At 43.2% G+C, this 26,821-nt stretch overlaps 1 protein-coding gene across 1 annotated transcript in view; it reads left to right on the top strand.

Moving 5' to 3' along the window:
* The first annotated feature begins 2,894 nt into the window (after positions 1 to 2,894).
* Positions 2,895 to 26,821, top strand: part of LOC122558051 (uncharacterized) — a 46,872-nt gene continuing 22,945 nt past the window's right edge. The window contains exons 1-2 of the mRNA XM_043706377.2: positions 2,895 to 3,025; positions 23,082 to 23,179. Of these exons, the coding sequence (XP_043562312.1) occupies positions 23,092 to 23,179 (88 nt within the window). The 5' untranslated portion in view covers positions 2,895 to 3,025; positions 23,082 to 23,091. The remainder of the gene's footprint in view (positions 3,026 to 23,081; positions 23,180 to 26,821) is intronic.

Genomic DNA, 26,821 nt, shown 5'->3' on the forward strand with positions numbered 1-26,821 from the left:
TATTTAGATAGTGCCTTTCATATAATAAAATGTATTGAGTGTGATTCACAGGATTGTTTCAAATAAAATTTGACAGTGGATCACAAAAGGAGCTGTCAGAATAGATAGTGTCTAAAGGTGGACTGGGGAATCTTAAAGAAAGAAAATGAAGTAGAAATAAAAAAGATTATGAAAGGAATTCAAAAGCTTCGGACCTCAGTATCTGAAGGCAAAACCACTAATGGTGAAACATGTAAAATCAAAGGTGCATAAGAATGTTAAAATTGGAGGAGTGCACTGATCTCAAAGGATTGCAGTGTATGGAACATGGAATGATTTAAAAACAAGGATGAGAATTTTTAAATCGGGCTTTTATTGGACTTGGAACAAATGTACATTAAAGGCTGTGAAAAGAAGAGTGGATATGGTTTGGCATGAATTCAGTCATGAGTTGCAAATTGACCAGCAGAGTAAGGTTGCAGCAGCAGATGAATGAGGAAAGAGCAAAGATGGCAATATACCATAAGACCATAATATAGGAGCTCTTTTGATTCTGCTTTCAATCATTCATCATGGGTGATATGTTTCTCAAGCCTGTTCTCCTGCCTTCTCTCATAACCTTTGATCCCTTTATTAATCAAGAACCTATCAATCTCTGTCTTATATACAGTCAATGACTTGGTCTCTGAAGCCTTCTGTGACAATGAGCTCAACAGTGTCATCGTCCTCAGGCTGAAGAAATTCCTCCAAATCTCATTTCTAGTGGGTCATCCCTTCAACCTGAGGTTATGCCCTTGTGTCCTAGTCTCTCCTAGCAGTGGAAATATCGCCACTGTAACCAAGCCTCTCATTACGCTGTAAATTTCAATGAGATTGCCTTCATCCTTTTAAATTCCATCAAGTACAGATCCAGAACCCTCACTGTTCCTTATATGTCAAACCCTTCATCCCGAGGATCACTCTTGTAAACCTTCTTTGGACTTCCTCCAAGATGGATTCAGAGGTAGGACTATAGACCCCTGATGATGGAAAGGATCTGAAGTCAGAATCTAAACTCAGAGTCAAATAGGATACCAGGCTTTCAGTTGGTCTGGTTCAGTGTGGTAAGGTAGGTCAATGGAGTTCATGGCTATAATGGCCAGTCAAGCAGCGTGAAATTCAGAAACAGTGAATGGAGAGAGTAAGGTAGCAGTGAGATAGAATTGGCTGTCATCACTCTAGAGTTGGAATCTAAGATCATATTTTTGAATAATGTTGCTGAGGTACAGCAAGCAGATTAGAAATAAAAAGTATCCAGTATGAAATTCCTTGGGAGATGCCAGAACTAAGGGTATGAAAATAGGAAAAGGATATGTTCATGTGATTCTTTGGCTATGACTGAGCAGACAGGAATGGAAATAGGAGATGTCAATCCAACTAAATGGAATAGCTGGAGTTTGTAGGAGGATGGCATGGGCAACTGTTTGGGATATAGGCTGTAAGCCATTGAGAAAGATGAGGATCTTACTATAATCATAACCACATAGATTGCCACTTATGCACTGAGGGGCAGAATCACAATTAGAACAGTCAGTCGTGGAGTTGTCAGCAAGTTGAGTACCTGATTTCAGAGATAGCAGCACATTCAATGACTTAGCAGAGGAAATGGGTTTATTTATTTATTTTTTTCATGGAATGTGACCATCTTAGGCTAGGCCATTAATTACCCAACTTACATTTTCCTGAAGAAGTTGAGTTGATAACTTGAGCCCTTGCAATCTCTATGGTACAAGTCGAAAAGGACTTCCATGATTTAGACCCAGCAATAGTGAATAAACAGCAGTAAATTTCTAAGTTTGGATGGTGTGTGGCTTGGAGGGGAGCTTACAGATGGTGATGCTCTCATGCATCTCTTCAATGTTCTTGTTCTTCTACATGTTCAGCTTGCAGATTTGGAAGGTGCTATGAAGGATTGTTGAAATGTTGTTTCCATACATCTTGTGGGTGGTACACACTACTGCCACTGTATGATGGTTGCAACTGGAGTGAATGTTAAAGGTGATGAATGGAACGAAAATCAAGCAGACTACTTTGTTCTGGAAGGTATTGGAATGTTGTTGAGCTGCAATCGGCCATGGAAGCATAGAGTTTTCCATCTCATTCCTGACTTGTGCATTGACTAGGATTGAGGGATGGGGTGCCAAGTTACTAGCCACAGAACCTCAAGACTCTGAGCCACTCATATAAAGGTTGTGGATACATGGTAGTCCCCACTGAGTTTTTGATCAATCACACCCTCAGATTGTTGATTACTGAGGGATTTCAATGTTAGGAGGACATGGTTGGATACCTTGTTTCTAGAAGATTATTGCCTGGGACTTGTGAGGAACACATGTTATTTGCCACTTCTCAGCCCAAGCCTGATGGCATGGAACGTTATGCAATCATCAGTGATTATCCCCAATTCTGGCCTTCTGCTGGAGGTCATTGATAAAGCTTGAGGATTGTTCAGTCAAGACACTACTCTGAGGAGCTCCTGAAGATTAAGTCTGGGCATATAAGGTCTAGAGTCTCACACAGTAAGACCGATTTCCCATCAGTCTGGTGTCATGCTGAATCCAACCTGGGCATGAAGCGAACCTGTTTACTTTCGACCAGGGAAGCTTGATGGAAGGATTCATTGCAAGAGTTTACAAGATTAGTGATGTTCTGACGTGCCTTCCAGTGATGTAGAGTTTTCCGAGCGGGGGTGGTGGCGAGTTGGCGTTTGAGGATTACCCCAATTTGGCTCCTTAATGATTGGCTGTGGCAGCCAATCTGCAGGGAGGTTCCTCTCTCGGGATTTCGTCAATTACGTCTTAAAATTATCTTGCAAACTGTATCCAGGATACACCGTACTCCCTGGGAAAGCCAGCCAATGACAGCAGGGCGGCATCCGATTGCATAACCCAGGGAGATGAGGAGTCCGAGCTTTCAATAAGAGGCAGTCACCAGTCTCTCAGAAGGGCCGCTGGAAGGGAATGATGGATGGCTAACTGTGTTTTAACAGACTCCAGATCTCTACCAGGTAAGGCTGCTCCTTTATTTCGAGCCAGTTTCTGACTGTACTGCAGTATCTCCACAAAGCGTTAGAACGGGAAAATACAAGGTAAGACGGCGCACTTTTATATTTGTTTCTTTTTTCCGTGCAATGGGGACTTGAGGTGTGTTTTGGTAGCGGATTGCTGTCAATGTTGCTGGTGAAGAAGCCATTGAAATAATCAGTCTATCCCTGCTGCAAATAAATCCAGTGTTCTGGGTGACCCGCATGTACAGTACTGGCGGAGAGCAGGGATGATGAATCCCGAAGCAGCGCAAAAAAATCGAGGAAATGTCATTAATCCCCATGAACGGATAGAGCAGGGGACCTATGGTCAATCATTGTTTTAACCTGTGATACATGCCTTATACATTGGCATCAAATAATGATTATTACGTTAACCTCTAAGGTGTTCCTGGGCGGCTCGTTAAGTTTGCATGCCTCTGATTCCTAGTCATTTCCCAAGGCATTGATAAACTGTTAAGACACGCTGAATGTCCCGAGATGTTTGAAAGGTCCTGCCAAGTGAAAAATTCCCTCTTGCAACGCTCAGAGCATCAGAAAAAGATAGCAGGTGGGGGAGAAAAAACTCAACCTGCGCATTTCTAACTGAATGGCTTGTACTAAATCGCTGTCAGAATTCGAGAGCCTGAATGCCAGCTCTGGGTCTGACAGAGTGGGCACCTCTGCAGAATCACGAATGAGAGTGGGCGGTGATCAGAGTACCGCAGGGGGGGGGGGGGGGGGGGGCACGGTGCCCGTGGGCTGGCCGAGTGCAGCAGCCCGGCCGGGGGCTGCTTCCTGCGGGGGAGCGAGCTGCTATTTGGAGCAACCATCACGGCCGTCCTCTGAAGTGCCCGGGGCTGTGCCTTCACCGGGGTAACCCAGCGGCTGAGATATCTCCCGTCAGTAACTCTGGGCGCGATTTGGTTCACTTGGAGCCATCAATGTTCAGGTCCAAAATGTGGCTCTGCTGTGCTGTCTGCACCCCGTGGAAGTGGTTATGTTTTAATGGTGGCAATGCGATATATCGGAGAATCCCTGCAGTGTGGAGGCAGGCCATTCGGCCCATCGAGTCCATATCGACCATCGGAAGACCATCCCAGCCCCATCTCTGTAACCCTCTTTCCCCTGGCTAACTCACCCAGCCTGCACATCCCTTGGACACTATGGGTAATTTAGCGTGGCCAAAGCATCTAATCTGCACATCTTTTGGACTGTGGGATGAAACCCGACCACTCAGTGGAAACCCACACAGTCGCAGCAAGAATGTGCAAACTCCGCACAGCCAGTCACCAGAAGCCACACCAGGTTCCTGACACTGTCAGGCAGCAGTGCGAACCACTGAGCCACTCTTTGCAAGGGATCCTGACCAGATGGGCCAATGGGTCGAGGAGTGGCAGATTGAGTTTAATTCAGATAAATGCTAGGCTGCATTTTGGGAAAGCCAGTCTTAGCAGGATTTATACACTTAATGGTAAGACCCTAGGGAGTATTGCTGAACAAAGAGATCTTGGAGTGCAGGTTCATAGCTCCTTGAAATTAGAGTCACAGGTTAGATATGATAGTGATGAAGGCTTTCCTTTATTGGTCAGAGTATTGAGTATAGGAGTTGGGAGGTCATGTTGCGGCTGTACAGGACATTGGTTAGGCCACTTTTGGAATATTGTGTGCAATTCTGGTCTCCTTCCTATCAGAAGGATGTTATGAAAGGGAGAGGCTGAACAGGCTGGGGCTATTTTCCCTGGAGCGTCAGAGGCTGAGGGGTGGCCTTATAGAGATTTATAGAATCATGAAGGCCATGGTTTGGATAAATAGACAAAGTCTTTTCCCTGGGGTGGGGGAGTCCAGAACTAGAGGGCATAGATTTAAGGTGAGAGGGGAAAGATATAAAAGAGACCTAAGGGGCAACGTTTTCATGCAGAGGGTGGTACGTGTATGGAATGAGCTGCCAGAGGAAGTGCTGGTGGCTGGTACAATTGCAATATTTAAAAGGCATCTGGATGGATATACGAATAGGAAGGGTTTTGGAGGGATATGGGCTGGGTGCTGGCAAGTGGGACTAGATTAGGTTGGGAATTCTGGTCAGCAAAGACAAGTTGGACTGAAGGGTCTGTTTCTGTGCTGTACATCTCTATGACTCTATAACCCAGTGATAATTGAGGCTTGTGGGGTTTTGCTGGCAGTGTGTGCAAGCAGTGTATAGTTTTCCTTCAGTAGTGTCCTGTATTTTATTGTAATGCAATAGTTAACCTTATACCATGGAAAATTCCAAAAAGACTGATCATCCCACACAACATAAAGGTGCAGCCCAAAAGCAGCTACTGCCCTGATGTAATGAGCATATTTGTGTGAGCTCCCCGTGTGTGCTGAAGCTGGAAAGGAGTCTCTCAGAGCACCTAGCAGCACAGAATAGCATCAAGCCTGATGGATGTGATAGAGGAGACTGTGGCCCAGGAGTTTTGAAGGTGCAAAAGCACTATGTTCAGAACTCATTCTACTCAATGGAACGTAAGTATTGCTGTCGATCCACCAAGCTGGACCCCAGCAAAGGCTGCTGTCTAAGAAGACTGCTCTTCAACAGCAGAGCCATCACTGAAGTTTGTCAACTCCTAGAAACACGTTTGGAGTAACAGCAGTGGTTTTATCAATAGAAATATGCCCCTGGAAACAATTTGGCTTTGGAAAATTGAAACATTGTTCATAACAATTATCATTAAAAACTGTTTGTATTTTCTCCTATCCTCATTCTGTGGGTTGGGCACAGACTTTCATTGGATTGAGCCACAGTTATGTACACACTACTGCAGTGGTTTCACGTTGCCAGCTTATAGAGAAAGTAACTGTCAGCCATCCTACAGAAGGCAATCAACCTGTTTTGCCTTGGTACAAATACCCCTTCCATAGTGAACATGTCCTGGGCTGAGACTTGAACCGAGAGCTTTGGGTGCCTACACTACACTACAACATATCTGTTAGCATGATTATCAATGTAATGATACCTCTGCTATAACACGTTTGTAGAAATGAAGTTCTTTTGGACATGATGTGCTCCTGCAGAAGCAAGTTCAGGAGGGCTCTTGATAAACACTGGCAGTGCCCCTAGCATGTTTCATCTGCTCCAGAGATCACTATATGTTGATCAATCACTACTGGTTGATTTTGAAAGTATCAACACTACTTGGGCACAAGGCACTTCTGGCTACTGACAGTGTTGTCTCTTTTAACACTAGATTGTCCATTTTTGTATCTTCACCAGCTTTTGCTTATACATAGTAACTCCAAAGATTGCAGATAGATGGGTGACAGTGAGGGGGACTGGGAGGAAGCAGCCAGTGCAGGGACCCCCTGCGGCCGTTCCCCTCAAGAACAAGTACACCGTTTTGGATACTTGTGGGGGGGGGACTTACCAGGGGTAAGCAATGGGGTTCAGGCCTCTAGCACGGAGCCTGTCCCCATTGCTCAGAAGGGAAGGGTGGAGAAGAGCAGAGCAATAGTTATTGGGGACTCCATAGTTCGGGGCACAGATAGACGGTTTTGTGGGGGGGAGAGAGGCTCACGTTTGGTATGTTGCCTCCCAGGTGCAAGGGTACGTGATGTCTCTGATCGTGTTTCCCGGGTCCTTAAGGAGGAGGGGGAGCAGCCCGAAGTCGTGGTCCACAATGGCACCAACGACATAGGTAGGAAGAGGGCTGAGGATGTTAGGCAGGCTTTCAGGGAGCTAGGTTGGAAGCTCAGAGTTGTTGTCTCTGGTTTGTTACCCGTGCCACGTGATAGAGAGTCGAGGAATAGGGAGAGAGAACAGTTAAATGCGTGGCTACAGGGATGGTGCAGGAGGGAGGGATTCCGGTATTTGGATAACTGGGGTTCTTTCTGGGGAAGGTGGGACCTCTATAAACAGGATGGTCTACACCTGAACCTGAGGGGCACCTGTATCCTTGGGGGGAGGTTTGCTAGTGCTCTTGGGGGGGGGGGGGTTTAAACTAACTCTGCAGGGGCATGGGAACCTAGACTGTAGCTTTAGGGTGCAGGACCTGGAGTGTAGGGAGGTTAGGAACATGGCATCAATCTCAAAGGAGGGTGCCTGTAAAAAGGAAAGTAGCTTGAAGTGTGTATACTTCAATGCAAGAAGTATACGAAATAAGGTAGGTGAACTTGCAGCGTGGGTTGGAACCTGGGATTTCGATGTTGTGGCTATTACGGAGACATGGGTAGAACAGGGACAGGATTGGCTGTTGCAGGTTCCAGGGTTTAAATGTTTTAGTAGGGTCAGAGGTGGGGGTAAAAGAGGGGGAGGTGTGGCATTGCTTGTCAAAGATAGTATTACAGCGGTGGAAAGGAGGATGGATGAAGACTCACCATCTGAGGTAGTTTGGGCTGAGGTTAGGAATAGGAAAGGTGAGGTCACCCTGTTAGGAGTTTTCTACAGGCCTCCTAATAGTCCTAGAGACGTAGAAGAAAGGATTGCGAGGATGATTCAGGAGAAGAGTGAAAATAATAGGGTGGTTGTTATGGGGGACTTTAACTTTCCAGATATTGACTGGGAAAGCTATAGTTCGAGTTCGTTAGATGGGTCGGTGTTTGTCCAATGTGTGCAGGAGGGTTTCCTGACACAATATGTAGACAGGCCAACAAGAGGTGAGGCCATACTGGATTTGGTTCTGGGTAATGAACCAGGCCAGGTGTTAGAATTGGAGGTAGGTGAGCACTTTGGGGACAGTGACCACAATTCGATGAATTTTACTCTAGTGATGGAGAGGGATAAGTGTGCACTGCAGGGCAAGAGGTATAGCTGGCGACAGGGAAATTATGATGCGGTGAGGCACGACTTAGGATGCGTGGCTTGGAAAAGTAGGCTTCAAGGGAAGGGCGCAATTGATATGTGGAGCTTGTTCAAGGAGCAACTATTGAGTGTCCTTGATAAGTATGTACCTGTTAGGCAGGGAGGAAAGGGTCGTGTGAGGGAGCCGTGGTTTAATAAGGAATTGGAATCCCTTGTTAAAGGGAAGAGGGCGGCCTATGTAAAGATGAGGCGTGAAGGTTCAATTGGGGCGATTGATAGTTATAAGGTAGCCAGGAAGGATCTGAAGAGAGAGCTAAGAGCAGCAAGGAGGGGACATGAAATGTCCTTAATTGGTAGGATTAGGGGAAACCCAAAGGCTTTCTATAGGTATGTCAGGAATAAAAGAATGAAGAGGGTAGGAATAGGTCCAGTCAAGGATAGTAGTGGGAAGTTGCGTGTGGAGGCTGAAGAGATTGGGGAGACACTGAATGAATACTTTTCGTCAGTATTCACTCAGGAACAGGACATTGTTGCCGATGTGAATACTGAGTCACAATTAATTAGAATGGACGACTTTGAGGTATGTAGGGAAGAGGTGTTGGAAATTCTGGAAAGGGTGAAAATAGATAAGTCCCCTGGGCCTGATGGCATTTATTCTAGGATTCTCTGGGAAGCAAGGGAGGAGATTGCAGAGCCATTGGCCTTGATTTTTATGTCCTCTTTGTCTACAGGAATAGTGCCAGAAGACTGGAGGATAGCAAATGTGGTTCCCTTGTTCAAGAAGGGGAGTAGGGATAACCCTAGTAACTATAGGCCGGTGAGTCTCACTTCTGTTGTGGGCAAAGTCTTAGAGAGAATTGTAAGGGATAGGATTTATGAATATCTGGATAGGAATAATGTGATCAAGCATAGTCAGCATGGTTTTGTGAAGGGCAGATCGTGCCTCACAAACCTTAATGAATTCTTTGAGAAGGTGACTAAGGACGTGGACGAGGGTAAAGTGGTAGATGTGGTGTATATGGATTTTAGTAAGGCGTTTGTTAAGGTTCCCCATGGTAGGCTACTTCAAAAAATACGGAGGTATGGCATTGAGGGTGAGTTGGAGGTTTGGATTAGGAGTTGGCTGGCTGGAAGAAGACAGAGCGTAGTAGTTGATGGTAAAGGATCATCTTGGAGTGCAGTTACTACCGGTGTTCCGCAAGGATCTGTTTTGGGACCATTGCTGTTTGGCATTTTTATAAATGACCTGGAGGAGGGGCTAGAAGGTTGGGTGAGCAAGTTTGCGGATGATACGAAAGTCGGTGGAGTTGTTGACAGTTAGAAAGGATGTGTCAGGTTACAGCGGGATATAGATAAGCTGCAGAGCTGGGCAGAAAGGTGGCAAATGGAGTTCAATGTAGGTAAGTGTGAGGTGATCCACTTTGGTAAGAGTAACAAGAAGGTGGGGTACTGGGCTAATGGTCAGATACTTGGTAGTGTGGATGAGCAGAGGGATCTTGGTGTCCATGTACACAGATCTCTGAAAGTTGCCACCCAGGTAAATAGTGCGGTGAAGAAGGCATATGGCATACTGGCTTTTATTGGTAGAGGAATTGAGTTCCGGAGTCCTGAGGTCATGTTGCAGTTGTATAAGACTCTGGTGCAGCCACATCTGGAGTATTGTGTGCAGTTTTGGTCGCCATACTATAGGAAGGATGTGGAGGCACTGGAACGGGTGCAGAGGAGGTTTACCAGGATGTTGCCTGGTATGGTAGGAAGATCGTATAAGGAAAGGCTGAGGCACTTGGGGCTGTTTTCATTGGAGAAAAGAAGGTTTAGGGGTGACTTGATAGAGGTGTACAAGATGATTAGGGGTTTATATAGGGTTGACCATGAGAACCTTTTTCCACGTATGGAGTCAGCTATTACGAGGGGGCATAGCTTTAAATTAAGGGGTATAGGACAGATGTTAGGGGTAGATTCTTTACTCAGCGAGTCGTGAGTTCATGGAATGCCCTGCCAGTAGCAGTGGTGGACTCTTCCTCTTTATGGGCATTTAAACGGGCATTGGATAGGCATATGGAGGATAGTGGGCTAGTGTAGGTTAGGTGGGCTTGGATCGGCGCAACATCGAGGGCCAAAGGGCCTGTACTGCGCTGTATTTTTCTATGTTCGATGTTCTATAACATTATCAGCCTTCAGCCCTCCCTCAGCCTTGCAATTTCTCAAACTTGCACCCATGTCTTTGTTCATCAGTGACTTAAGTACTTATGTCCACATGCTGGGTTCCACCCTGCAGTCTATTCCATTTCTTTAAAATCCCTCAACAAAAAAAAAGCAAGAGAACTGTATCTGAGACAGCTCAAAAGCAGGATGGAAATGAAAGAAATGCAGGAGAAAAAAAGGATAAAACAGACATGAAGAGGAGATGAGAGAACACAAATATAGAGAAAGAGGATTGGAAGAGAAGTGAAGGAGCTACAAATCTCAATGGAGCTGGAAGAGTGAAACAGTAAAGAAGGAAATGAGTAGAAAGATGGAAAGAATGAGGATTGGGGACAGCACTGAAAAGCTTGCTTATTATTTAAAGTTGTTATCCAGAGGGATAATAATATTTTTGTTGCATTCACAGCAGAGTGTGTTGGGGTGCTTTTCTGTGTAAAAACATAAGTACTGTGTATAAAATCAGGCTATCACAATGTCTAACTTGTGGCTGAATTGTTCTTTGCAAAGTACACTTCCAATCAGAATGCAACAAAACGCATACACACGAGACTGGGCTCAAGATTTATTTGGACAATAGAATTACATTTTGAAAAGTTTTTATTTTAGGTGCAATTTAAGAACATTGGCTATTAATGAATTAGCAGCTGGTGGAATTCACTGGATGCCCACCCCCTCTGTTAGGAGACAAAAAAAACTGCAGATTCTGGGATCCAAGGTAGACAAGCAAGAGGCGAGAAGAACATAGCAAGCCAGGCAGCATCAGGACGTGGAGATATCAATCTTTCAGGTGTAACCTTCTTCAGGACTGGGCTTGGGTGTAAGGGGAGCTGCAGGTAAAGTAGGGGGTGGGGTTTGGGTAGGGAAAGGGTTGGAGTGGTGAGGTAGTGATAGGTGAACACAGGTAGAGGGTATGACCTGGTTGGTCGATGGGAGGGATGAGTCCAGTTGGTAGCTGGAAGGAAGGGTCAGTCAGAGGAATGGAAAGGGGGAGATGGGGATAACAAGGGTGTCGGGGGATGGGAATGGAGGTTATTTGAAACTAGAGAACTCAATATCGAGTCCTCCAGGCTGTAGACTGCCCAGGCAGAAGATGAGATGTTGTTCCTCCAATTTGTGGTCTGATTCACTATGGCAATAGAGGAGGCCAAGGATGGTCATGTGAGGAAATGAATAGGAAGGACAATTAAAATGGGCAGTGATTGGGAGGTCAGTTCAGCCCTTGCGAGCCTGGCTGAGATGCTCAGTGAAACCTGCCCTGAGTTTAGGTTTGGTCTCACTGATGCAGAGAAGGCAATATTGAGAGCACCTGATGCAGAAAACTAGTTTGGAGGAGAGGCAGGTGAACCTTTGTCTCACCTGGAAGGACTATTTGGGGCCCTGGGTGGAGGTGAGGGGGTTGTGTGCTGGCAAGTTTTGCATCTTTTCTGGTTGCAGGGGAGGGTACCTGGGGGTTCAGGGGATTAGTGGGGCATGTGACATGAACCAAGGATTGGTGAAGGAACAGTTCTTGTGGAAGGCAAAGAGGAGTGGGGTGGCAAAGATGTTCTTGGTGGTGGGGTCTAGTTGGAGTTGGCGAAAGTACTTAAGAATGATGCGTCAGATACGGACACTGGTGGGGTGGTAGGTAAGGCGACTCTGTCCTTATTGCATTTGGAGGGAGGGGGTTTAGAGCAGTGGAATGGAGAATGGAGCAGGTGCAGTGGAGAGCTGTCTGAATGACAGAGGGTCAGAAAGCACATTGTTCAAAATAGGTGGACAGTGTTATTGAAGCTTTGATTCAACTACCTTCACAGCTCCACAGCTTCACACTCTCTTTGTCTTGCCTTGACTATTAGCTGCTTCACTGTATCATTGCTGATCTCCTCTTACACTGTCTCCCCCTTATTTTCCCCTACGCAGTCTCCAACTTTCCACATTCCTCTTGGCCAACTGTATCCTAATTTGTTTCCTCTCTCCTCCCCTACCTCTGCCTCTCTGTTAAACAACAAACAAAATGTGTAATAAAGACCATAAAGTATAATCACTGAGCTCACACTTTAAAATGATTTAAAAGTTTAAATTTGTTTCACTTTTCAAATGAATGTAGTTAGGTTAGGTTAGCGAACCAAAATTTTGCAGATGCAACTTGACATGGATAAGGTTTAGTGAGAGGAATAAAAAAGCAGTTTATTATTTAGATGGAGAGTACACTTCAATGTGCTTTGAGGCAGAGGGATCTGGGTGTCCCTTCACATGAATCACAGAAACTAACATGCAGGTACAGCAGATAATAAGAAAGACAAATGGCATTTTAGCATTTTATTGCTAAAGAAATAGAGTATGAAGCTGAGGAAGTGTTGCTGCAAGTGCACCGACCTTTATACCGCTGAGGCTAAACGCCAGCTCGCGGACACCTCCTCCTACTGCCCCCTTGACCATGACCCCACCTCCCACCACCAAAGCATCATCTCCCAGACTATCCATAACCTCATCACCTCAGGGGATCTCCCATCCACTGTCCCACAACCCCGCACCGCCCGTTTCTACCTCCTGCCCAAAATCCACAAACCTGACTGCCCCGGCCGACCCATTGTCTCAGCCTGCTCCTGCCCCACCGAACTCATCTCTGCATACCTCGACACGGTCCTGTCCCCCTTAGTCCAAGAACTGCCCACCTACGTTCGGGACACCACCCACGCCCTCCACCTCCTCCATGATGTTCGCTTCCCCGGTCCCCAACGCCTTATCTTCACCATGGACATCCAGTCCCTGTACACCTCCATCCCCCATCACGAAGGACTCAAAGCCCGCCACTTCTTCCTTTCCCGCCGTACCAACCAGTACCCTTCCACTGACATCCTCCTTCGACTGACTGAACTGGTCCTCACCCTGAACAACTTCTCTTTCCAATCCTCCCACTTCCTCCAAACCAAAGGAGTAGCCATGGGCACCCGCATAGGACCCAGCTATGCTGCCTCTTCGTAGGATATGTGGAACAGTCCATCTTCCGCAGCTACACTGGCACCACCCTCCACCTTTTCCTCCGCTACATCGATGACTGTATCGGCGCTGCCTCGTGCTCCCATGAGGAGGTTGAACAGTTCATCCACTTTACCAAAACCTTCCACCCCGACCTCAAATTCACCTGGACCGTCTCAGACTTCTCCCTCCCCTTCCTAGACCTTTCCATTTCTATCTTGGGCGACCAAATCAACACGGACATTTACTATAAACCGACCGACTCCCACAGCTACCTGGACTACACCTCCTCCCACCCTGCCCCCTGTAAAAACGCCATCCCATATTCCCAATTCCTTCGTCTCCGCCGCATCTGCTCCCAGGAGGACCAGTTCCAAATCCGTACAACCCAGATGGCCTCCTTCTTCAAGGACCGCAATTTCCCCCCAGAAGTGGTCGACGATGCCATCCACCGCATCTCTTTCACTTCCCGCTCTTCCGCCCTTGAGCCCCACCCCTCCAACCACCACCAGGACAGAACCCCACTGGTCCTCACCTACCACCCCACCAACCTCCATGTACAGCGGATCATCTGCCGTCATTTCCGCCACCTCCAAACTGACCCCACCACCAAGGATATATTTCCCTCCCCTCCCCTATCAGTGTTCTGAAAAGACCACTCCCTCCGTGACTCCCTCGTCAGGTCCACACCCCCCACCAACCCAACCTCCATTCCCGGCACCTTCCCCTGCAACTGCAAGAAATGCAAAACTTGCGCCCACACCTCCCCCCTTACTTCCCTCCAAGGCCCCAAGGGATACTTCCATATCCGCCACAAATTCACCTGCACCTCCACACACATCATCTATTGCATCCGTTGCACCCTATGTGGCGTCCTCTATATTGGGGAGACAGGCCGCCGACTTGCGGAACGGTTCAGAGAACACCTCTGGGACACCCGGACCAACCAACCCAACCACCCCATGGCTCAACACTTCAACTCCCCCTCCCACTCCACCAAGGACATGCAGGTCCTTGGACTCCTCCATCGCCAGACCATAGCAACACGACGGTTGGAGGAAGAGCGCCTCATCTTCCGCCTAGGAACCCTCCAACCACAAGGGATGAACTCAGATTTCTCCAGTTTCCTCATTTCCCCTCCCCCCACCTTGTCTCAGTCAAATCCCTCGAACTCAGCACCGCCTTCCTAACCTGCAATCTTCTTCCTGACCTCTCCGTCCCCACCCCACTCCGGCCTATCACCCTCACCTTGACCTCCTTCCACTTATCGCATTTCCAACGCCCCTCCCCCAATTCCCTCCTCCCTACCTTTTATCTTAGCCTGCTGGGCACACCTTCCTCATTCCTGAAGAAGGGCTTATGCCCGAAACATCGATTCTCCTGTTCCTTGGATGCTGCCTGACCTGCTGCGCTTTTCCAGCAACACATTTTCACCTCTTCAGTATTGTGTACTGGTTTGGTTCCTTTATTTAAGGATGGATATCGTTGCATTGGAGATATTTCAGAAGATTTTCATTTGACTGATTCCAGAGATGAGAGAGTTTGTCTTATGAAACTTGGTTGAGCAGTTGAAGTATATATGATGTGGAAGGGGATTAATAAAGTTCATGTAGAGAGGTTGTTTCCTCATGTGGAGCAATCTAGAATGAGAGGTTATAGTTTTAGCGTAATGGGGAGCAGATTTAAAATAGAAATGAAGACAAATTGCTTCTTTCAAAGGGTGGTGACCTCGGGAATTCATGAGCCCAGAGTAAGGTAGAAACCAGGACTTCTGTAAATATGAGGGGGAGATAGATTTTTATTAAGGGTTGCAGGATTATGGAGATCTGGTAGGACAGTGGAGTTGAGACCGAGATGACATCAACCATGTTCATATTAAATGGTGGAGCAGGCTCAAGGGGCTGAGTTGCCTACCCCTACTCTCGTTCTTATATTTTCTTATGATTTCAGGATTCTCACTAATATTTTCAATATTGCACTCTGAAATTTTGAATTTTAATTTTGTGAAAACCTTGCATAGGAAATGCAAATCAAAACAGTGAGATAAGTGCAACATAAGCTAATAGAATTTGATTCCACATTCGGATTGTGTGAGGCTCAAGTGAGTTGGCGTAGAATTAAGAACGAAGATTATTTTGCCTAAAAACTTTGAAATTTAGTGTGCATTAAACTACTGAGATGTAAACAAGGTTCAAAACAAAGCAGAATAACTTTGGATAAAGAAACTACATTGATTGAAAAGTAGGCAGTGGCACTGAGGAAGATGGTGACACTGAGATGATTCCAAAAATTAGCTCAGAAGTTATAATAACACCTTCTGATTCTTAAGAGTGCACACTTTAAATTAGGTTTGGCTCTGTTTTTAAACTTGTGCTTCCAAATCGCAGATATATTAATTTAATTGTGAGGTTTGGTAACCCATCTGTAGGAAAGGATATGATGATGCTTATATCATTAAAATTGTGTTGTTAATATCTTTACTAATAAAAAAAATAATATTTCTAGTCTGTTTGTATTGAACTTATTCAAGCCACCAGGAATTTAAGGACATGTTTTAAAAAAAGATGCGTGGTTTCTTTATGACTCAGAAGTAAAAGAGGTGGTTCGAAAAGTTAATGGCACTAATGCAAGACAATCGTGTGAGTTTCGCCTACACTGTGACAGGCAGTTCTTAAAAAACAATAAATCAACTTAATGCTATTGGGATAGATGTCTGGCTGCCTGATGGACAGACTAATGTTACCCATTATGTTACCCATTTGTTTTTCTTGCCCTTACATACTGACAGACCTACACCTCCTTCCTGAAAGCACCTACAGTAAAGAAATTGGAGGAAATTCTGGAGATACCAGTGTTCTATCGTCAGTGGTGACCCACAGGAACTGGTGATGACAATATTGCCCTTTAGTTTTTAATGATATTGATGTAGGCTTTGGGGGCATGATCTCCAGATTTACAGATTTTTGTGATTGAAGATGTTTCAGGCAAATATCCAGATGTTGTGAGATTGGAGCCGTGCTTGCCAAATTACGTTTGATTTGGACAAGTGAAAAATCTCGTGATGCAGAGGGTAAATATGCAAGTACAGCAGTAATCAGGAGAGCTAATTGAGTGTTATGTTTTACTGCAAGTGGAATTGAATACAAAGTAGGGAGGTAATGATTTTGTTATACAAGGCACTGAAGAGACTACATCTGTAAAGGGGAAGGATGTAAATGTATTGGAAACAGTTCAGAGGTTTATTAGACTAATACTTGCAATTGGCAAGTTTTTTTTGAGCAGAGGTTCTACACATTTGGCTTGTATCTGCTGGAGTTTAAAAGTGTAACAGGCGACATGACCGACATACATAACACCCTGAGGAGTCTTAACAGGGGTGGATGTGGAAAGGATGTTTTCTCTTTTGGGAGAGTCAACAGCTGTTTAAAAATAAGGGCTTAAGAAAGAAATAATGCAAAACATATTCTCACAGATGGCCATGAGTCATTGTTTTTTGAGTTGGGGGTGTGGTGGCAGGGAATACCTTATTTCTAGTCATGTGTAGACAGAGTAGTCAGTGTGATTCACTAGGTCAGTGTTTGGATGGTTACCCAGTTACAGTCAGAGCAGGTTTTAATCCTCCAACCTTTCCCGGGTAACTATTCAGATAAGTGAGTCAGAACCATTAGAAATCTTCAACTCTAACTCAGTTAATTCAATTGTGGTTTTTGAAAAGGTATTTGATAAGCCCTTCCAGGGACTAGGAATTGCAGGGCTCAGTGAAAGTGGCAGAGTGCAACTACCTAAAGGGCTCTTGCAGATAGCTAACAGGGCAGGATGGCCACTTGTACTGGAATCTATAAGACTATGTCAAGTGCTAAAAGTGGGTTAAATCAGTGTTTCAGTTTCATACACAATCTCAGCCATCTTTCAGAGTCTTTAGTACCTAATATACTGAGCAAAAATCACCTGACAATAGACTTAGGCTCTTAATTATGACAGCCAGACTACTGCGACCACTAGGACTTATAACAGCACACAAACCAACAGCCACCCTCAGACAACAACTCACCAGAATAAAGGACCCGATACCCAGCATGAGCAAAACCAATGTAGTGTACAAAATCCCATGCAAGGACTGCACAAAACACTATATAGGACAAACAGGAAGACAGCTAACGATCCGCATCCATGAACATCAACTAGCCACGAAACGCTACGACCAGCTATCCTTAGTAGCCACACACGCAGACGACAAGCAACATGAATTCGACTGGGACAACACTACCATTATAGGGCAAGCCAAACAAAGAACAGCCAGGGAATTCCTAGAAGCATGGCACTCATCCACAAACTCCATCAACAAACACATTGACCTGGACCCAATATACCGGCCACTACAGCGGACAGCTGAAACGGACAACCGGAAGTGGCAGGGACAGGCCACTATAAATGCCGGAGGAAACACCACAGAAGCGCTTCACAGGAGGCTCCCAAGCACCGAGGATGTCACCTAGACAGGGGACGAAACGTTTGCAACAAAAATTTCCAGCTCGGCGAACAGAACCACAACAATGAGCACCCGAGCTAAAAAACTTCACCCAAACTCTTAATTTTGACTTTAGTGGCAGGGCTTCAAAATAGCCATTATTGCACAAAACCAGCCATAGTAAATTTTGATATTCAGACAGATGGGGGACGAGAGTAATAACTCACACCTAGTTAGTTATAATAGACGAACGGTTGTTTAGCTTTCTATTGAGAATGGATCTGGGATACTTCAAAATAAAATGTTCAGTGATGAACTTACTTTTATTTTTAGGTGTGAAAAATCAATTTAATTAGTGATCTCTGAGTAACACTCCTAAGTTCATGACTTATCTACTATTGATCAAACTCACTCAGAGATTGAATGTCACAGTGTCTAATGGATTGACTTTCAATCCGGACTTGAGAACCTGATGCCTGAAAAAATTCTGGGTCATGATCCCATTTTACGATAGTATCCTTGATGTAATGCTGTATTGAAATGTAAATTGAGCTAGAGGCGAGTGCAGAGTCCATTGCTGGTCATTAGCAAACTGCAGAAGCTGCCCACTGAGCAAGAACAGCCAAGGGAGGTATTGGCTATGATGGGGCCTGTCGCTGCCTTTTGAAGAGAAAAGGCAGAATATCAGAAAGTTAGTAGCCTCACTTCTCAGAGAAATGGCCAACTGGAAAACAATCGACTAGGAGAAAGTGAGGACTGCAGATGTTGGCAATCGGAGTCAAGAAGTATAGCGCTGGAAAAACACAGCAGGTCAGGTAGCATCCGAGGAGCAGGAGAGCTGAAATGTCAATTCTCCAGCTCCTCAGATGCTGCCTGACCTGCTGTGCTTTTTCGGTGCCACACTTTTTGACTTTGGAATTCGAATATGATGTCACTTGAGATTGCCTAATCATTAAAATTTGTCATAATTGAAAAAGAAATGTATGTGTTCTGTGTTATGGTTCTGAGGAAGGGTCACTGGACTTGAAACGTTAACTCTGATTTCTTTTCACAGATGCTGCCAGACCTGCTGAGCTTTTCCAGCAATTTTTGTTTTTGTACATGTTCTCTGTATTAAATATAACATCTACCCACTTGATTGACAGGGTTTGACAATTTGTGATTTGAAATCTCTTTCTGACCCTCCTGGTCTATTAAGCAATATCTTCAAGGTGTTTAACAGGCTGATAATTAGAAGTGCAGATTCCTGGCTCCCCTAATTTACATGCCACCACCCAATCCATCCTGGATTCACTGAGAGCCTGGCACATTATCTGGATCACCATCTCCTCCTAATCCTACTGCTTTTCTTCTTTTTTTCCCCATCAACTGCAGGTAACTGAAAATCTCACCCTGTGTATCACTTTTATCCGATACACAGAGCAAAATCATCATGAATCCTGAAGTGAAATTTGTTGAACTCAGAAAAAAAGCTTTATATTCCATTGAGACATTATTATTTCGAACAATTTTGCAGCACACAATAAGCATAATTAGTAATTAGATATCAAATGCCACTTGTTAGTGTGGTGTTTTCCTCCATATAGAATAGGAATCTAAGGAGGTGAAATTCACCTTCCGCAGCAATGAATCAGCCACACTTTATACATCCCACACAATCTTCCATTCCATTGACTTTAATTGATAGGAAAGTAAACCTCTGTGTACAACAGGTAATCAATTTGTTATGGTCTATTTTGATTTGATCTCAAAGTTGAATGTCATAATTCTATATTTGCTATAATCTGATTGTCAAGGGTTATCTTATTGCACTTCCCACTCACTACATATTAAGTTGAACATTCAGTTCAAGCAAGCTCTCAGTGCTGGTCTTGGAAGCTGTTTTCTGTGAGTACAAGTGAAGGGCAATTGGAGCAAGCCTGAAAAGTAACAGCTGATAATGTTGAACATGATTCAAAGATATTTTTGTTCTACATGTGAAGTGAAATGCGTCCTGAGGAAATCAACAAAACAAGCAAGCCGTAGTGAGGGAACCAGCTCATGTATCATAAAATCTCCTGAAACCTAACATTATTTTACAAATTATATCATTATATAAAATTATATATAGTATATAATCTTCATATAAAGCTTCATATTATATTGGATTGCATTAGAATAACATGCATAGCTTTGGTCTCCTTACTCTGCGGCCAATGTGATAACCTAAGCATGAGGAAGAAAGGTTATTGGAGCAGGCAAGAATCTGTAGTAATTAGATTAGCTGTGATCTTATTGAACGGCAGAGCAGCTGAAGGGCCTGAGTAACTTACTTCTGCTCCTAAATCTTGTTTGTACTCCAAAAGATTAAAAACTGATGATTGACTTGAGGTAATTATAGAACCTGTAGAGTGTGGAAGCTGGCCATTCAGCCCATTGAATCCACACCAACTCTCCTAAGAGCATCCCACCCAGACTCACCACGCCCTTCCCCACCCCCCCACCCCCAACATCCCATGGCTAATCCAGCTAACCTTCACGTCTTTGGACTGAGGGAGGAAACCAGAACACCCAGGGGAAACCCATGCAGACATGGGGAAAATGTGCAAACTCTATACAGACAGTCACCAGAGGGTGGAATCAAAACCCAGTCCCTGGTGCTAGTCAGCAGTGCTAACCACTGAGCCCCCATGCCAACCCAAGGAGTTGTTTATTTTCTATTCTGTCTCTGTGTTTGGCCAAAAGGAATAGAAAACTGCTAGCCAAATACTCAAAAGTGGAATTGGAATATTTGGTGGTTTTTGAATGGTGCAGATGTGATGGGCCAAAGGGCCATCTGTACTGTAGGCCTCTATGACTCTAAATGTAACTCACTTATATCTGTTTTTAATTTTTCTGAGTTTTTGATCTTGATATGTACTCTGCTTTCCAAAGCACTATGATATTAGATCTTGATATTTTACACCTATAATGTGCTATTCTGTGACAACTACCTTGGCTTGTCTTGTGTTGAATTTAACTGAAATATGCCAATTTTTGTTGGGGAATGATCATTGAATATAATCTACCATATAAAATGGCTGTAATTTTTTTGCATGTTCATATTCTCCCCACATTATGGTAATTTTTTTGCATGTTCATATCTCCCCACATAAAGCATTTCTTGTGTACGTTAAATACACCAGTTTGTACAGAGCAACTTCATATTTTGCAAAGCATCTGGAAACTTCTCCCTATTCATCTTATGTCTTTCAATTCATCACCCTTGTTCAATCCTGTGTGAAATCTAAACAAGCTGTCATGTTTTATTATTGTTGAGCATCACTTACAAGACCAGTATTTGTTTCTCAACTCTAATTGTCCTTGAACTGCATAGCTTATTGGCCAATCCGGAGGCAGTTAAAGTCAAGCACCTTGCTCTGGTTCTAGTGTTATATATAGGCCCAAGCAGGTAAGGATGGTAGATTTCCTTCCTCCAAAGGAGTATTAACAACCCAAGTTGACTTTAGCAGCAATTGATAACAGCTTCATGATCACTATTATTGAGACCAGCTTTTCATTTCAAGCATTTTGATAATTCCACATGGTAGGGAAGGATTTGAGCCCATGTTCTCAGAGCATTAGCCGAGACCTCTGGATTACCAGTCCATGACATCACCACTAAGCCACCAGCTCTGCCCACTTAAATCTGTCCTCACATCAGTGACCAGATCATCTGATGTGTCTTGACTTTATCAAGTAATTGGGTTTCTAGGTCCTAGCACATGAGTGAATGAAGTGCACTTCAACCACACTTTTTAAAAATTTGTTTGTGGAACGTGGGCACCACTGGCTAACCAGCATTTGTTGCCTATCTCTTGTTGCCCTTGAGAAGGTGGTGATGAGCTGCCATCTTGAACCATTGCAGGCTACCTGTGAGTTGAACCACAATGCCATTAGGGACGGACTTCCAGGATTTTGACTCCACAATAGTGAAGGGACGGTAACATATTGCCAAGTCAGGATGGTGAGTGGCTTGGAGGGGAACGTGAAGGTGGTGCAGTTCCCACATATCTGCTGCCCTTGTTCTTCTTCTAGATGGAAATGGTCATGAGTTTGGAAGGTGCAGAAGAGTATCTTTGATACAGTTTGTAGATGCTGATTTCAACCAGACCAGCACAACTCAAATTAGGTTTGGTATTTTTCCTATATCTACTATTTGCTAATCTTTCTTACTTGGGCCAGAGACCACCAGCAACTGCTATGTAAGTAAACACACATTTCATCTCACTGAGTAGAAATGAACCCTGGAAGTTTGATAAGTCTTCTAAAGCATGTGGACATCAGCTCCTTTACGTTTTGCATGTGAAAAGCACATAATATGCATCATTAGTTCATTCGTTAGAATGTCCATTCGTCGGTTATTTAATTTTATGTACACTAGCATAATCTTCTCTCTGTCAGAGTTCCAAAACAAGTTAGAGTGCTATCTGGCTTGTGGAGTCTTCTCAGCTTTTGCATTATGATCATTTCAATTTTACTGTAAATCTAATGCACTTTCAAGAATATGCTAATAAAATAATTAAAACAATCCTCATTTTGAGAACATATATACTAACTGCCCAGATTTCGAAATGCTAATGATGGCAAAGTGTCAGTATTCACTGTCATTATCCAGAGGAAACAGTTTCAAAAAAAAACAGTGAAATTGGTAAGTGAATGTCTGGCAAGAATTTCATTTTCAGGCCCACAAGACAAACCAGACCGATTTGTATCATTTCCCAGTTTTATTTTTTTCCTTCTGACTGCAACATTTGGAGCTCAAACACAGAATTCAAGGAGTTATAGTTGGTGATTTCTGCACTTCTCCTTGAGGTATGCTGTGAGACACAATTAGAATTGAATTAGTAAAGACATACCATGTTATGCTATTGTTATGGTGTTAAAAACCCTTGAAAAAGTTACATGTTTTTAAATGAGTTGTAATTGGGATAAGATTGTCCCTTTGTAACCGAGAGCCAACTATGCCATCTGTTTGGTTGATGTGAGAGCTATTGCACTCTGAAATCCAGAAGTATACAATATCATGGTCAACACATCATGCTAAAGTGTTTGACCGGGCTTTGGCCCATTCAATCATTAAGCTCAATAATAATGGGCAACTGGACGAGGTGGTTCAGTTCAGTTTGCTGGGTGGCTATTTTTTTTTTTGACACAGCATTGATGCCAACAACATGGGTTCAATTCCTATTCTTGCCATGCCTTCTCAACCTCCCCTCTTGCCTGAGGTATAGTGACCCTCAGGTTAAACTGTCACCAGTTGTCACTCCCTCTCTATTGCAGAAGTAGGACAATGGGGACTTTCAAGAGGAAAAATCCAATTTACCAATTATTTTGGAATGGTCACAGATTCTGCAATATTATGCCATGTCTTTAAAATGCCCAGCCAATGAAACATTTGTTTTATACTCTGATAACCATCAGAGAATGTTCTATGATATTTTAATGAAATTCTTAGCTGCCTCTCTTTTGGTCTGGTACAAATAATAAGTTTAAGTTTAACCAAATCTGTTTATAGGAAAAATGCCTATGTTATAGACCTGGCACATCCTGTGTATCTTTGTGAGTTCCCCCATCAACTCCTGACATTTAGTCTCTTTGTAAAATTTCAGGAGGTCTAAAATGGAACCAGTGGAGAAATGGTACAAAGATTTGCTCGTTCTCAAGGCTCTGGACAAAAAGTTGAACTCAAAGGAAAATGGGACTACAGGTAGGGATAAAGAACATGGGTCTACAACAGCGACAAGCTTTAAATGTCCAGAATTTTCTTTTGATAAAATCATAAATATATAAAATATCTAGATATATATGATACACACTTCAACTCCATGTATAATGTTTACATTCAAATTCTTTTTCACTCTTCCAAATTTCTTTCTGTTCATGAGGGGCTGACTGTTGTTTGATAATGGGCTGATTGACAGGAGAGAGTGTACCCATCATTGTTTTGCCTTGGTTTGGAGAAAAACAAAACATTCTAATGAAGCGAATGTTAGAAGCAGTAGAGGAAGGAATGAACAAGAATATGCCATGGTGAAATTGGCTCTATACCATACTAGGTGGTGCATTTCATCGGAGATCAGAGTGGGGCATGCATTGTGGGAAGGGGTACTTAATTTGAGCAAAGGCTGACTGTAAAAGTAGGTAGCATTTCTCCAGAGCTTGTATTATTACTAGTAATGGGATTAGCAATAAATTTGGTGATGCAATCCTGTCAGGATTATACTGTTGCAGGTCATTGCATTGAACTACAAAGAATCTGGACGAGTTACAGGGTGAATAATCCAACTCAGGATGTTATGATTGGCATCTTGTTAGAAGGAAAATATTTATTTTTATTTGCAGTTTATTCCCTGCCTCCGATCAGACAGTAAGTCCTCACTTAGAGTTGTGCTTTGGTTCCCGAATATCATGAAAGATGTTTTTCCATTGCAAACTGGTAAAACTGAAGCTGATTTCTGTAGGTCCTTCCTTATCACAAAACACAAAACATTGAAAAATTATGGTCTGTAAGTTAAAACGTGTAACAGGCTAAATACCAACATTGGTAAATTAAGTAACTCTCTTATGAAGGTCTGAGGACTTCAATAGCCTAGATTGGGAAGCCCAGGGCCAGTAACATTCTGAAAAATTTAATTTGGAAGAACAAGTTTGTTAAATTTGTCACTGTAATACTTTGGCATGTAAATCAAATGAATCTCACAAGGGAGGATACAAAGATGACTGTGATTCTTCACATGGCAAGATCTTTTACTATTAAATAATAAAATTGCCTGAATATTACAGTCAGTGGTAAATGAATAGCACTACTACTGATATCAAAATGTTGCCTATAATGTTTTAGCAGTCACTAGACCACCGACCTTCTCTGTTCCAGTGTTAGTTTGAATTTGACATGTTCTACAGGGCATCTGTCATCCAACAAAAAACAATTTCATTAACTCATCAGATTGATTAATTCACACAGACTCTAAAACAGGAATTATAAATTAGGGAATATAAATCATATTCAAATCATTAGGCAGAAAGTGAATTATAGATTGCGGCATATGAGACAAACACATATGACAGAATACAGGCTTGTTAAATTTGCTTTATCGGGCCGGAAAAGTTGTACTTTAGTAATTATGACTTAATATACATTAAAACTTCAGTTACTCCTGATTGATCATGGCTTTTATGTTTTCATCACTCCTTACTGCTGAAATAATAGTTGAAGTTTGGAACAAGTAATGATTTAGTTGACAGTGCACCCTGTGGCAGAGCAGTGTATCACTGACAACTTATCTATTCTTATGTATTTTCTACATCTTACTGCACAAATGCAGATGCCACAAATTGTCAGTTTTACAGTCATAACTTGAGCAATGCTGAAATAAAAATAACATTCTACTGAAGCTTTTCATCCCTGAACTTACCAGAGATAGGTGCAAGAATCACAAGTTTTGACAGTGGTAAAAATGTATATAGTATTGGTGCTCCCTTTCAAATTTGTGTTTGTGCATCTGTCCTAACAAGTGCAAGAGGACAAACTTCAATTGTCTGTCTCCTTTCTTAGTAAAACTGTAATAACAGTCAGCAGTGACAATCTTACTGCTATTACTGCCACACATTCTGGGCCATTGAACTGTACTGGGAATTCCAGTTACATTTAAATGGTGCATGACACTTGCATAGTTGCACACACAATGGAAAGATATAGCATTTCATTCGTTCCTTGTGCCTATAATGGCTTGGTATATTAATCACTATCAATATACAGGAATTTATTCTCACCTTTAACAGCTTGATTGTGAGTTGCTTGTGCTTCATTGTCAGAGCTTATTCTCAGTAGCAAAGTTAATGTTAAACAACATGGCAAAAAAGAAGCAGCAACACCTTCTCCTTCTCACTTTATTCTAATGCTGAAACTCAAACATTTAGAATACAGCTAAAATGTGGGCTAATTTGGTTGTTAACTGAATATAGTGAATTTAAATTCAGAAAGATAAATTATAATGAACTTCACCATTTACTTCAGTGCATCTTTCTTTTCAGGACTGGTAGCGAAGCTCCAATAAAGATTTGACTGTTTGCAGTCCTCCATCACCCATTAAGAAATAGGTTTACATATGACCCCACACACCATTTGCTTTTGCAATAAAAAAAAAGCTTCATAGTTTCTGTTTCTGGAAGATGACCGATATATCGATGTCACTTAGTGCACCATAGGCTGACAAGATTATTATGAATGAAGAAAGCTTTTTGATCATTTTGGAAAAATATAAGTATTTTTAGTCATGTCACTGAATTGCTTTTTAAATGTTTCCCAACTTATTTTTCTTGCACTCTCTAACTGATGGGATGTGAGTTTCACCAGCTGGCCCAATATTTGTTGCCTGCCCCTAGCTGCTGTTGAGAAGATAACGTTGAGCTGCCTTCTTGAACTGCTCAACTCCAATTTGATGTAGGTAGGCTCACAATGCTGTCAGGGAGGGAATTCCAGGACTTTGACCCAAGGACACTGAAGGAATGGTGATATATTTCCAAATCAGTATTTTGAGTTGCTTGGAGGGGAATTTACAGGTGGTCGGGTTCCCGTGTATCTGCTGCCCTTGACCTTCTAGATGTGGTTGTTCATTTGGAATGTGCGATCTAAGGAGCTTTGGTAAATTTCTAGAGTTGATTTTGAAGATGTCAAGCATTACTACTACTGAGTGTCAGTGGATGAGAGAGTGAATGCAACACTAATCAAACAGACTGCTTTGTCCTGGCAGATATCAAGTATTTTGAATGTTGTTGGAGCTGCAATCATTCAGGCAAGTGAGAATCATTCCATCAGATTCCTCACGTGCCTTGTAGATGGTGGACAGGCTTTAGGGAGTTAAAAGGTGAGTTACTTACTGTAAGATTCCTGGCCTCTAACCTCTCTTATTTGTTTAACAAGTCCAGTTCAGTTTTTGGTCAATGGTAACCCCCCTCACCAGGAGATTGACAGTGGGGCTTTCAATGGTAACTCCATTGAATGCCAAGGGTTAATAGTTATATTCTCTCTAGAGATCTCTCCAGAGATGGTCATCACTTGAACTTGTGGTGTGGATCTTACTTGTCTACAGCTGAAGCCTGGACATTGTTCCAGTCTTGCAGCAGTTGGACATGGTCTGCTTCAGCAGCTGAGGAGTCATAAATGATGCTGAAACATTATGCAGTCATCAGCAAACATCCTTTCTGACCTTATGATGGAAGAAGTAGCTGAATATGGGATACGAGCCTGAGGAACTCCTGCAGAGGTGTTCCAGATTGGATATGATAGTCCTTCAACAAATAAAACCATCTTCCTTTGTGCCAAGTATGATTCCAACCAATAGAGAGT

This window comes from Chiloscyllium plagiosum, unplaced genomic scaffold (genome assembly GCF_037043375.1).
Source record: "Chiloscyllium plagiosum isolate Xiang-an unplaced genomic scaffold, Cpla_swu_hap1 HiC_scaffold_18, whole genome shotgun sequence".
Lineage (NCBI taxonomy): Eukaryota > Metazoa > Chordata > Chondrichthyes > Orectolobiformes > Hemiscylliidae > Chiloscyllium > Chiloscyllium plagiosum.